The 12,950-nt window shown below is 37.0% G+C and overlaps 1 protein-coding gene across 1 annotated transcript in view; it reads right to left on the reverse strand.

Moving 5' to 3' along the window:
* LOC306885596 (gamma-aminobutyric acid type B receptor subunit 1-like) overlaps positions 1-12,950 on the reverse strand; it is a 52,189-nt gene that overhangs the window by 32,861 nt on the left and 6,378 nt on the right. Inside the window, exons 3-8 of the mRNA XM_079442241.1 lie at positions 10,583-10,753; positions 8,023-8,124; positions 5,340-5,405; positions 5,034-5,225; positions 1,485-1,730; positions 138-201 (exon numbers count right to left, since the gene is read on the reverse strand). Coding sequence (XP_079298367.1) covers positions 138-201; positions 1,485-1,730; positions 5,034-5,225; positions 5,340-5,405; positions 8,023-8,124; positions 10,583-10,753 — 841 coding nt within the window. The remainder of the gene's footprint in view (positions 1-137; positions 202-1,484; positions 1,731-5,033; positions 5,226-5,339; positions 5,406-8,022; positions 8,125-10,582; positions 10,754-12,950) is intronic.

Raw genomic sequence — 12,950 nt, forward strand, 5'->3', positions numbered from 1 at the left:
ATTTTAGAATTGAGCAGAAGCAACCATGCATACTGGCTACACCTGCTGTCCACACTCACTCTCATTTACACTTTATTATATCTGTACCGTAGTTTTCAGGGGGAAATAAATCATAAAATTACTTTTCTTTTGCTCACCTTGCAGCTGTTCGATGAGGGTCCATGCCATTCTGGAACCCTGGGCGTCAAACACCACATGACCCTGAGAGAGAACAGAAACATTTTTATACTGCTGTGTCTATCGCTCTCTTAAATTTTAGTATTATTTATATGCTATTGGTATTCATCAATATTTTGATTAAATTTTTTTATATATTTTCATTTTACATTTTAATTTTAGTTTGACCCTGCAAATATGAAACCCTATAAATATTTATAGTCAACCTGAGACAGTTGAGAACATAAAATGAGACAAAAAATGCTTGGATATGTGTTCTTGATGAGCATTAGATTTGATACATTAGGCTTTTATGGCTCATAAAGCATGATACAGTGAGAATATGGAGATCATACTCAAGAAAAACACCTCAGTTTATTGGCCCAAACTGATCAAAAATATGCAATTTGGTGCAGTTTATAATATTAATACGGTTAAAAAGTAAGATGAAATTCTGAATTCTGTGATATATTTATAACAGTGCAACAGACTACTTACATAAAATACATATAAACATCAGTTGTCACTTGATATCTCCCAATAATATGTCTTCGTAAGATCATATTTAAATATTTAGTGTTATGATTAAAGTTCTATAGTTTTTATTGTGGGGGCAAAAATTTTAATATCATAGTATCATGATACAATGATGACAGGGAGATAAACAAATAAACCTGATGTATCATATTTGATACTCTAATTTTAACATTTTGTTTCTAAAAATGATGTATGGATAATCAAGTAAACCTAAGTCGCTTCAGTCTAGGAAGTGTTCATCTTGAAATATTACTAACAATATTATTTTATTAAAATCAGTAAAGATGCCCCTACATGTACAGTAGAAGATTGAGTGCAACAAGTATTTCAGCAAAATTTTAATCATATCAATAATTTTGAAGTTTGGGTATTTAATATGATACAGTAGGCTTCATTGAGTTAAGTTATAGTAATTTTGTTGTCATATTTATTGTTTTTTATTTTTGTAATATTTCTATTTTATTATTTTATTTTTACAGTATTTCAATTTATCTTTTTTATTTAATTTTATTTCAGTTTTAGTAATTTTACTACACAAACATTTTATTTCAGTTAGTTGCGAAGGTAACATTTCTAATTTTTTAAGCTTTTCATCTAATATTAATTTTATTTTAATTCAGCTTTATTTCAATTAACTAAAATATTTTTGTTATAGATTTAATTTACAATAACAACATTAGTAAGCATATTAGTTTTACTGTGGTATCACAATTGTGTATCACTGAGTATGATTTATACGTATTGGTACTGACTACTGAATCTTTGTTTATGTAGCCAAAGCTGTCACTCACCGAAACCCCCTCAAATGAGCTGGTGTTGAGGGCTCGGTAGATCTCTGCAGTAATGTCCTTGTTATTGTAATTAAAATCTTCCAATCTCCGTCCTTTTGCCTTCAAAGGCCCCACTGTCTTATTGAGAGCCAGAGCCAGAGCCCAAACCGCATCATACGCCAGAGGAGCTTCCTGAAACCCTCCGGTTTCCTCTGGATTCTTCCCACCCAGCTTGGACATCAGCTGTGCTAGGAACTCCTGCGAGGTCTGGATCAAAACAGAGGGCGTACGGTATCATCTGGCATGCATACGAAAGCATACGCACACGGGATAAACTCAGTGCACTAACAAGAGCTTATGCATGATGGATTTTAAGCATGACTTCACTGTCGCTACAGAAGCGCCTAACTGAAAAAAGCACCAGACTTCCGACGGCGAGAAAGCGAGAGAGGGGTCAAGGTAAGTTACAGTACAGTTCATCACTGTGGGAGTGCATCATATAGACGAAGGTATTTTTCTCCTGGGTGTGAAATCTTCATTCACACACACCAGGACCTGAAGCGCCAAAAATAAACTCCCGCTTTCACACGCTCTGAAGATGTTCCATGTCATTAAGGGGATACTGGGAAAAGAAATAGAGTTGGCGCGCTCTTATCACGGCAGCATTTGAAAACCGATTTCCTTGACATTTTTCACACCTCATAGAAACAGCTGAGGCACCTTCCTCGCTTCAAACAGGTGCGTTTTAGGAAATGAGCCAAGCTACAGATGGGCATCTGGTGATTGCTTGATGCAAATGGACAGCGGAGAACGTGTGCGGATAGAAACTGCGCGTCAAGAAGCATTTCGACTCTCTTAAAATTACACCCTCAAAGTGAAGGACGGTAAAGCGAGGATGAGGGGAACAAATTATGGTGATGTTGAGCCAATTTAGCATGGCCATCTTATCACAAATTGGCCTGTCCAACATGACAGTTTTTTTTACGTCAGATGTGAAGCATAGGTGTCTGGATACGTGCCCAGATTGCTCCGGATCCAGGAAAACAGCAGGGACATATGCGTCGAGCCAATTCCCAGCACAGAGCACCGGAGTTGGGTGAGCTCCAGACAGCACCCCCTGGAGCTCACACCTGTCCATCCAGCTCTCCCAGGGGGACAGCAGTTGGACCAGAGCGCTCTGACCCCTATGGACTCTTCGGGTTTTCGGATCTGAGAATAGCGCGTGCACAGCTAAAGATATGACGGTAGGTTATGAGCCATTCCCAGTGGGGAAACGGAGTTAGTTATCTAAACAGAATGAAGCTTGTGTATGGCACGCTAATCTGAGGATGATGTCATTATAAAGAGTGCAGCATATGGCAACACACAGGACACTGGTGGACAGTCATTATGGGTTTTTCAGTGACTGACGAGGACATGTGGAGAGCAGGATGGCTGATGGCCAACAGATACAGAACATACAGCAATTCACTAAGGCCAAATTAAAGAAAATACAGAAAAAGCTGAAACACAATATTCTACACAATATTAACTAATAAAGATTTTTGCTAAGGTTGCCAAGGTGTTTTTAGTGGTTGTTAAAGTGTTATGTCATTTTCTAAATGTAAAAGCAAATTTGCAGTAATTTGCATTTCCCAGCTGCTATGTGGTTGATAGGAGGTTCTTAGTGATTGATTGTGTGTTGTGTTGTTTTGCGGTTGCTAAGGTGGCTTTAGACGTCGCTAGTCTGTTGCTCTATGGTTTCTATGATATTTTCAGAATGTATAGGTAATTTGCCGTCTTTGTATGAGGTTTGATACAAAGAACTTATTATCAAAATCCAGTTGCTAGGTGGTTACTAGGGTGTTCTGGGTGGTTGCTTAATATCTCAAGTCAAAAAAGCCCACCCAACTCTTATGATATATCAAAGTCCCTTTAAGGCCAGTCATGTCATTCGTCGGCCATCTTTGAAACACCTCTCGGGCATCTCTTTGAATGGGGAAACATCAAATTCTCCAAAACTGGTCGCTTACAATTAAATTTCATATTTGAAATCAGCAATTAAATATGACAACACCCATTTCATAAATGTTGTTTCTTTTGCTCAAGTAGCATTTAAAAAAGCGTATTTTTTAGGATAGACCATTCAGTGCGCATGCGTGGTCTTAAACGCATGTTTCCTAACGCTGACTGTTTCTATAGCAACCGGGACTTCTAACGGCAGCTGCAGTGACACACTGACTTTACCGATTGGCTCTATAATTCAGAAGGCGGGGCTTCCTTCGATAGAGCAGCATTAATGAGCGTTGCATTTTTCCATTCAAAACTATAAGAGTGACACGTCTTGGGCTTTCTATAGTCTTTGGATATAAGTCTCTAGAATATTCTGATCTCTAGATATGGCTTGTGTTCCTATGGAAGCCTGGTTCTGCCACAGGATTTAAAAAAAAGATATTTGTGACTTTTTATCTACAAATTCTGACTTTTCCTCACAATTCTGAGTTTATATCGCATACTTGAGAAAAAAGTCAACTGCGAGATAAAAACTCAGAATTCTGACTTTTTTTCACAATCACGAGTTTATATCTTGCAATTCTGACTTTTTTTTCACAATTCTGAGTATACTGTATATCTGACAATTTAGACATTTTCTTACAATTGCAAGTTAATAACTCACAATTCTGACTTTATAACTTTATAAAGTCATAATTTACAGATAAATTTGCAATATATAATATAAACTAATATTATCTATAAAATCTTGTAAATTTGCAATTCTGACTTTATAACTCGCAACTACAACTTTATATCGTAATAGGGCTGGGCGATATATCGTAGTTCACTGACAAGCTATGCAATGTTGCGTTCATTATCGAAGGCGATATATCAGCGATAATGAAAGCGATATTTCGTAGCTTGTCAGTGAACTACGGCTCCGTGTATTAAATGTCGCTCCATTTGAAAACAGGTGATGGAGATTTAGAGCTAATCAAGGAAGTGGCTTTACTGACAAGATCCGCATGCATATCGCATGCAATATATCGCCCAGCCCTGTATCGTAATTCTGAGAAAAAGTCAGAACTGTGAGATATAAACTCAGACTTCTTAATTTTTCTCACAATCATGAGTTTATCTCTCACAGTTCTGACATTTTTTACTACTGTTAGTTTATATCTCACAATTCTAGTTTATAACTTTATTTGTAAATGTATATTACAAACTTGCAAATCTGACTCAGAATTCTCTCAGAATTGTGAGTTCCCAATTCTGACTTTACATAAGTTTATATCTCGCAATTCTGACTTTATTACGTTATTTAATTGTGAGATTAATTGTCGCAATTACCTTTTTTATTTTTTATTCAGCGGCAGAAACAAGCTTCCATATGTTCAGTATGTTCCTCCTTCAATATAATTGTATGGATTTTTTTCACATTTTAACATCCAACAGGCAAAAAAAACAAAAAACATTCAAGTTACCATTCAAGTCGACAGCACAAATGCGGCACGGTCTGAGCCTAGCCATGGGACACAAACTGAGCCATTCTTATCATTAGGAATCAGAAAATAAAGATTATTCAGGCCCACTCACCAGGTTAGAGGCCCCTCGCACCGTCTCCGGATTGAGCATGACTATCTCAGTGGTCACATGACCCTCCACAGCTTCTGTCATCTGCTCCACAGTGCAGTTGATAGATGGATCTTTGATCTTGAACCAGTTGTCAGCATACCAGCCAATCAGAAACCACACATACTTTTTCCCATACAGCTTCTCCTTATAGACCTGCAGTTGGGTTGTGTGAAACAGGTTGGGTTAGGGAAATGAACAGAAACAACATGTTTCCCCTTTGACATTGACAATGATTAATAATGCTCAGCTGGACGGCTGATTACCGACCTCACAAAACACTTTCCTGGCTTCCGTTTCGTAAAACAGGCCCACAATGATGCGAGCATCTTGTCGCTGTAGGAGCAGAGTGAGAATTGAGAATTAGAACAAAGCAATGAATGCAACAATTTGCAAAAGTCAGTGAATTAGCATCAGAGGGAGGTCTGAGAGTGCTACTACGCATAACGCTGCAGTAATTTTGGTTTGGACAAGCAGTCCAAGCAGTGCTACTTTCCCCTCTCAGCTGTGTGTGCTATATTCCAGGTTACCATGGTTCCTCTGGTGGTACTCCATTCATCTTGTGCACCAAATCTAGGGCGGCACACAAGGCAGGCCTTTGCTAAACAGGCAGCCAGGGGCCCAGCCGTCACTGGAGAGAGCAGGATGGGGGAGGCAAGAGGACTGGGGGGAAACAGATCATCTGACCCATGTTCCAATTAAAATGATTCTCCTCAAGAATGAGATCAGATCCCCACTATGTTGTATTTTACTCCCGGACTTCAATGATGTCCTTTAGCGTGACAGACCCAGAGATAGCAATAAAGGTGTTTGTGTCTGTTTTTGGGGGAATTTTCAAGGCACCAAAACCCCAAATAAATACATAAATAAATATGATTTGCTTAAAGAAAATAATTTTTTGTACTGTGACATTATATTCATTACAGTTTCCTAAATACATTTCCCCCAAATCTTCATTACCAGGGACTACAGCTGAATTTAGTGTCACACTTTATTTTAAGGTACAAATCTCGCTATTAACAAACCATTATGACTTTTGCCTCAATAAACTCATAATTTGCTGCTGATTAATAGTTAGTAAGGTAGTTGTTAAGTTTAGTTATTGGGTAGGGTTAGGGATGTAGAATATGTGCTTTATAAATACTAATAAACAGACAATATGTTAATAATAGACATGATAATAAGTAAGTAGTTAATAGACGGTTTCAATGGCAACAGCATAAACAAATGTTAATGTGCATGTGCGCTTTTGTGGCCCTAACTTTACTTCCGGTAGACTTCCACAGAGAACAACACCAGCTAAGTCCCTCTAGAGTATTTTTGATAACAAGCAAAATATGTTTGCTGAGTGAATCAGACAGACTTACTGTGAAAATGCAAATTCATTCTCTGCCAGCAAGAGGTGCTTTAAAGCGGGGGAAATAGAGGTTTCCCAGGTAACGGTTGTGCACAAAGCAAATGCTGCTTTATCAGGCATATACAAAGTCCCTTTCAAGGACTTTGTATTTCTATAGTATTTGGCATATAACATGCAAGATGAAATGAAAATGACATAGAACATTTTCTAAAGACAACCTTCCTTCAGAAATACAGTGATATAAAAACACCCACACCTCATTTTGATTTTTAAATGTGCAGTGCGTGCTCATGTTTATTCCAAGAAGCCTTTTGGAAAATCTGTCAGTTTTGATATCGTGGTGGATTTGCACAAATAAATAATTGAATGGGAAACACATCCCACAGCACAACCACCTGAGCCCAACTTCATTACTCATCACTTTAACTTTAACTGCGTTTGTAGTCGGCGCTACTAGCCAGACAACAAACAAACACAGGCCGGAAGTGAACTTCAGGCCAGGCGCATGCGCCCGATGAAACAGTCTATAGTGAGAATTGGTCCCTAAACTAAAGTGCTACCCAATTTAAGACTAAGGGGCAGTTTTACTAACAGTTTGCACCAGTGCAACACATCTTTTGGCGTTAAAATTGTACTGTCAGGTTTTACTAAAGATGCGCAGTGAAAAATTAGCGCTGAAAAGCTGTGGACACAGTTATTTTTGCACCTGACCTTATTGAATACGCATTTGTAGGAGTTTCCCTTTCAGATGCAAAATTTCTGGGAGGAGAGTATTCAAATTAATCACGCAACACGTAACATTTGTGCTCATCAAATTGCTGGCATTTGCGCCATTATTTAACGCCAAAAAAGCATGTCTTAAACAATTTTGTGCTTGAAATGGCTGCAATTATTGTTGCTAGAGAAGGCACCGGAGAGATCACAGAGTGCATGGTAGAAGGAAGAGGGTTTTTCCTCACGTTTTAATTTATTTGGAATAACAGAAGATCACATATAGTATGCCAGACCATGTTATATTTAATTTGCTTCAGGAAATAAAAGACAACTTGGAAACCTCAAGTATGAGTCCTGCAAAAACAGGTCTATCAATACTTCTAGCATATATATATATATATATATATATATATATATATATATGGGTGTGTGTGTGTGTATGTTTATTCATTTGATTTGTGGTAAAATGTAACCTTGGACTTGTTGTTGTGAGATTTCATCTATTATGAAACAAGTTTAATTCAATGAAGACAGTATAGGGCCAGTTCGATGTTGATTCAATTCAGTTCAATAACAGTATCAATGCTGCAATATTCAATTCAAACAAAATAACAAAACAACAAATTCAGTTCAGATATGAAGCAGAAGACAAGAGTGTCAACATTTGTTCTCATCCAGCAGTCTAAGTGCCCTCAAACTGATCATATTACTGAAAATTAAGTGTCTTTCAGACACACTATTTGTATTTGGCATCTGTTTGAGAATCGTGAGATGTTGTTGAGAATGGTGCTGATCTGATTTCTCTAACGCGGCACTGACAGCAACACCTGTACATCACCATGCCAGCGAGGTCATAAATGAAATGAGTGAAAGTGAAAGCACCTTGAGGTTCTTGACGGCCACAGCAGGGTCCGTGAGGAAACTTTGCCTCACGCTGATCTCAATGCCTGCCTCCTTCACCCTCTGCTCTAGATCATCCAGAGTCTGAGAGAAAGAGAGAGAGAGAGAGAGAGAGAGAACGAGATTAAAGGAGAACAGAGAAATAGAGGGAGGGAAAGTAAAGAGCATGGAGACATCTGTAGATAGACGGGAGGTGATGCCGGGTAAGAAAGGTATATTATTGCGGCAGAAAGGCAGAGATAAGACAGGCATGGAGAACGAAAATGAGGGAAGAAAGAAAATTAGAAAGAGACTGGCAGATTTAATTTCTTTTGTTGGGACTTGTTTACTGTTTACCATCCTGCGTGTACCAATAAAACAAGCGTGTAAATTTTAATACAGTCTGTATAACCTCAGGCTGCAGAGAGCAGGAGGAAACAAAGAAACAGAGCCAAGTTTACATCAGCTACAGCCCACAATCCCACATCCCAGATGTTGTCTTCTACAGCACACAGATACACTTCACCTACAAGGCACACAAAACAACATGCTATACCCTGAAGTAAAGCATGTGCTTCTCAAACCCTCAGTTACGTAAAACACAGCCTGTCTGAGTTGCACGACTCAGATATCTGGCATCAGGCACTCACTGCATAGTGTTTTACAAGGACTGTGTTTGTCCACACTAAAAGAAAAAAATGCTGTGTGTAAGGCAATTCAATCTAGCCAAGATGTTAACCTAAATTAAAATAGATCCTTTCTCGTAAAAAGATAATACTATTATCAGATCACATTAGCTAAAAGTAGTGTGTCTTCCATGTGAGGTGGGTTTCAATGTGATTCGTAAAGTGTTTTTTGCTCATTTGGAATGATTTAATTTGATTAGATACACCATTTCATTGATCTGAATCAATCACAAAAATATTTGGTTCATTTAACAAACATTCAATTCAGTATTTGTTTATATGCATGTATAAGATTCATTAAAGACCCTCTGTGATCTGCAAAATTTAGCTCTGGTTCAAATAGTGTAGCAGGTCCGAGCTGATGTGAGTACATGGAGGCGGGGACTAATTTGCATATTCATATTTATTCGCCTATACTAAATGAGGAAACCATGCAGAGTTTCATTCAAGCCATTTGAAGGCATGAATAAACTATTTGAACTAGAAAAATGTTTATATATGTTATTTATCTTTAAACATGTTATTTTGATTATCAAAGATGAGTTTTATGGGGTAAAATTTATAAGTCATACCTCATCTGTAAGTAACTTTGGATAAAAGCAAATTCTAACCCTAGTTAAAAATAAATATATGATTTTTTTTTAAATACATTTATTTAATGCTAAGTATACTAAAAATACTTTTACATATTTATGTGCTTAATAAAAATACGCTGCAATTGTACTTTTGGTATACTAAACTAAAGTCTGCTAATTTTGTACTTAATGCACTTTAATTGTGCGGAAGTAGTGCAACTAAAGATATACTGAATTATATTTGATTGTGCTAAAGTGGAATTATTGCAAGTATACTTCAGGTATACTTTAACTATTGTGCATTTAATTACCAATATTAGTCAGAAATCATGCCATCCTTATCAATAGTAACAACAAAACACATTTTAGGCTTAATATAAAATAAAAGTGCATTGTGCGCAAAAGTAATACTCCAAATAAAGTTTAATTATAATTTTTAACAATATCAACAAAATAAACTTAAATGTTTTTTGTGCACAAAAATTCACCAACTGAACAATGATACATGTAAAATGTTTTATCTTAGAGACGTTTTCATGCAATGAAAGCATTTTATTTCAGTTGAGGTCATGTAAATAAGGTGGCAGCTGTGAAATACGATCCGAAGCCTTGAAAATCTGTTTGGAAAAAGTTTCAGGGAGTTATGGATGAAACAGAGAGCGAATGCACTCATATAATAACATGCTAATTTTATATATTGTACTGTACTACTTTAATACATTATGATTCACAAAACAATTTGAGCATTTTAAATAGATTACTGGACAACTAAAACAAATCAAGATTTAAAAGTCATATTTTAGTTCAAGGTTGATGCAAATGGATTTTGTAATAAGAAACAGGGTGAATCATTTCCAAAGAAGAACATGTTTTCATAATGTTACATCAAAATGTAATAATCCAGCTCTGAAATGATTTTGATTTTGCTGAAATCATAAAGGCTACTTATTTTTTCAACCACACTTCTAAGTGCAAACTCTGGTATGAAATGTTAATTTGCATTGGATGAAATCATCCTGCCCTGCATTTTTGTCCTCACTGAATACACTGGCTCACTTGGAAATACACTAATTAGTCACATTATAGAACTGAATTGGGTTTTGAATGTCAGTTCATGCTAATAACACTTTTCATAACTATGCAGAGCAGGACTTTGGACCAATGGCATTTCAGAATGGGCGGGGCTACCCAGCACAAGGTACAATAAGCATGTGACCAACACAAGATTCAAATGATAATGAATCTCTACTGGCTTTTGACTATTGCTTTTAAAACATCTGTATATGCAAACATCTCACTCACAGAGGTGAAGACTTCGGTGGTCTGCTGGATGGTGGCGATTTTGGTCCACTTCCACTTCTGGAAGAGCTGCACGCGGGTGGGGTTATGCAATGTGGCTGAGGGATGCGTGCGGAAGAAGGTGGGGAAACGCTGACGGTTGGAGAGTGCTGGTGAACTGGATCCGTAGGACAACTGCGAGCACATATCAATGGTCATAAGAAACGAGCAATGGGAATACATTCACACATCTCCACTGTTCAGACACTAGCTGGGTTTCCATCACCCTGTGCTTGTTCGCAAATGTTTTATGCGATATTCCAATTTTGCACATAAGTTAAATTCGCAACTTTGGTGAAACCCGGTTACTGAGACCTTCGGAGGAAAATTAGAAACAAGCTAGTGAAGAAAAATGTGCAATAAAATCACCCGCAGGAAAACCAGTACCTAAGGGGCTAAATTATCTCCTGCTGGGTTGATCACAGTTCACTCGGAACAGCTTTATTAAACACTGGAGAATGTAGCGTGAGACAAGCGTGCAAAGCTGTGATAAAAAGTTAAAATCCAAAACACAGGTAAAATGAAAGAAAATAGAGGTTTCAATTTCAACATTTTCTGTTCTGGGTTAATCAGGCAGTCAAATCAGATGACAGCAGAGGGTGTTTTTGCTATTTAGCCAATAACTCAATGTCATTCTCAGATGCGGTGAGATGTTGTTGAGTGACAGGAATGCTGAGGGGGTGGAAAAAGGGAGGGTTTCAAGGCCAGCGGAGGGGTTATATAGGTCAAAACTCATTTGTGAAGAGAAAAAGCTCTCAACAGATATAAAAATAGAGCAGAGCATGAAAAATAAAGAGACTGATTTTCAAAAAAAAAAAAAAAAGTAAGATGAGGCAGTGGGAGTGCACTTCAAAGACGAGCCAAAAGCTAAATAAAATGACATAAATATCTGATCCAACATGTCTGGAAGCTATTTCACTGATTTCGGGTATTTAAAAAAAAGTGCTGCATGTTCTGAAATGGGGATGCATTTGGGAAGCTCATCTTCACTGTGGTATAATGTTTTCAGTAATGAGACCTGTTGGAGAGTTCGGTTTGGGATGTACAAAACCATACAGAAGCCATAAAAACCAAATGTCAGTGACTACAGTTATGTTCAACTCATGAATGTTTTTTTTTAATCTGTCCCTAGTAAAAAATAGCAAATTTATAATATATTTATTTCATACTAAGTATAGTTCAAATCTGTTAACATATTTACTGACATTCTGCTTGAGACTTACTGATATAAAAATTATAATTAAACTTTATTTGGAGTACTACTTGTGCACAATGCACATTTCTTAATATTAAGTCTAAAATGTGTTTTAATGTCACTATTGATGAGGATTGTATGATCTTTGAATAATATAGGTCTTTAAATGCAAGATATTACATTATAGTATACTTGCAATAGTTGTATACTTAATTTTGATAGTCCACTTTAGACATTCTACTAACTATAAGTAACTTTGTAACTACATGTCAATTAATTCTGATTCATTTGCAACTACATGTCTACTAACTCTCAGAGAAGACTGTTAGGGTAGGTTTAGGGTTAGTAGAATAAGTTGACATATACTTGCAAAGTTTCTAATAGTCAGTATGTTGTATGTTGTGGACCCATTCAAATAAAGTGTTAGAAGATATTAAGCAGACAGTCTACTAATACTCTAATGACTGCTAGTTGACATGTAGTTGCAAAGTTACTTACTGTTAGTAGAATCTCTAAAGTGGACTATCGAAATACAGTGTTACCCAATTAAATTTCAATCATGACAACTCTCGGAAGATTTTAGCATGGTGATGGATATGACAATGTTAATGTATTTGGTCTTGGCGGAACAGATCTGCTACACTGCTGCTGAATTGCTACTGCTGTTGATTATTGCTGTAGTTGTAGATTATTGCTGCTGCTGCAAGCAAGTGCAGGAACTTGCTCCTGCCAATGCATATGGCGATACGGTGCTGTGAGTATTTAAGACATACTGCTGCTGCACAAATAGCATACAAAAGAACCCATAGCAGATCTATACAGGTGGAGCTGGGGAAGGTGGGGGGCTTCAGAGAAACTCTCAAAGCGCGCTGCAGGAATCTCAAGTGAATACTAGCCAGCCATATAAATGCAAGGCAGTAAGCTCATTGGCTGCATATTTCTAATACATTTTAGTATATTTATTTTTCATTAGGGGTTTAATTTTGTATGATCAACTATAAACACGTAATATTATTTTTTTAAAGTAATGTGATTAATCCTGCCCTCTGATGAGTACATACAATTCATACACATCCTGTCTGATTGACCTCTTTAATACAGACAGACTGACAAGCTCAACTTAATGAATCACTGTGG

Source organism: Barbus barbus, assembly GCF_936440315.1.
Source record: "Barbus barbus genome assembly, chromosome: 19".
NCBI lineage: Eukaryota > Metazoa > Chordata > Actinopteri > Cypriniformes > Cyprinidae > Barbus > Barbus barbus.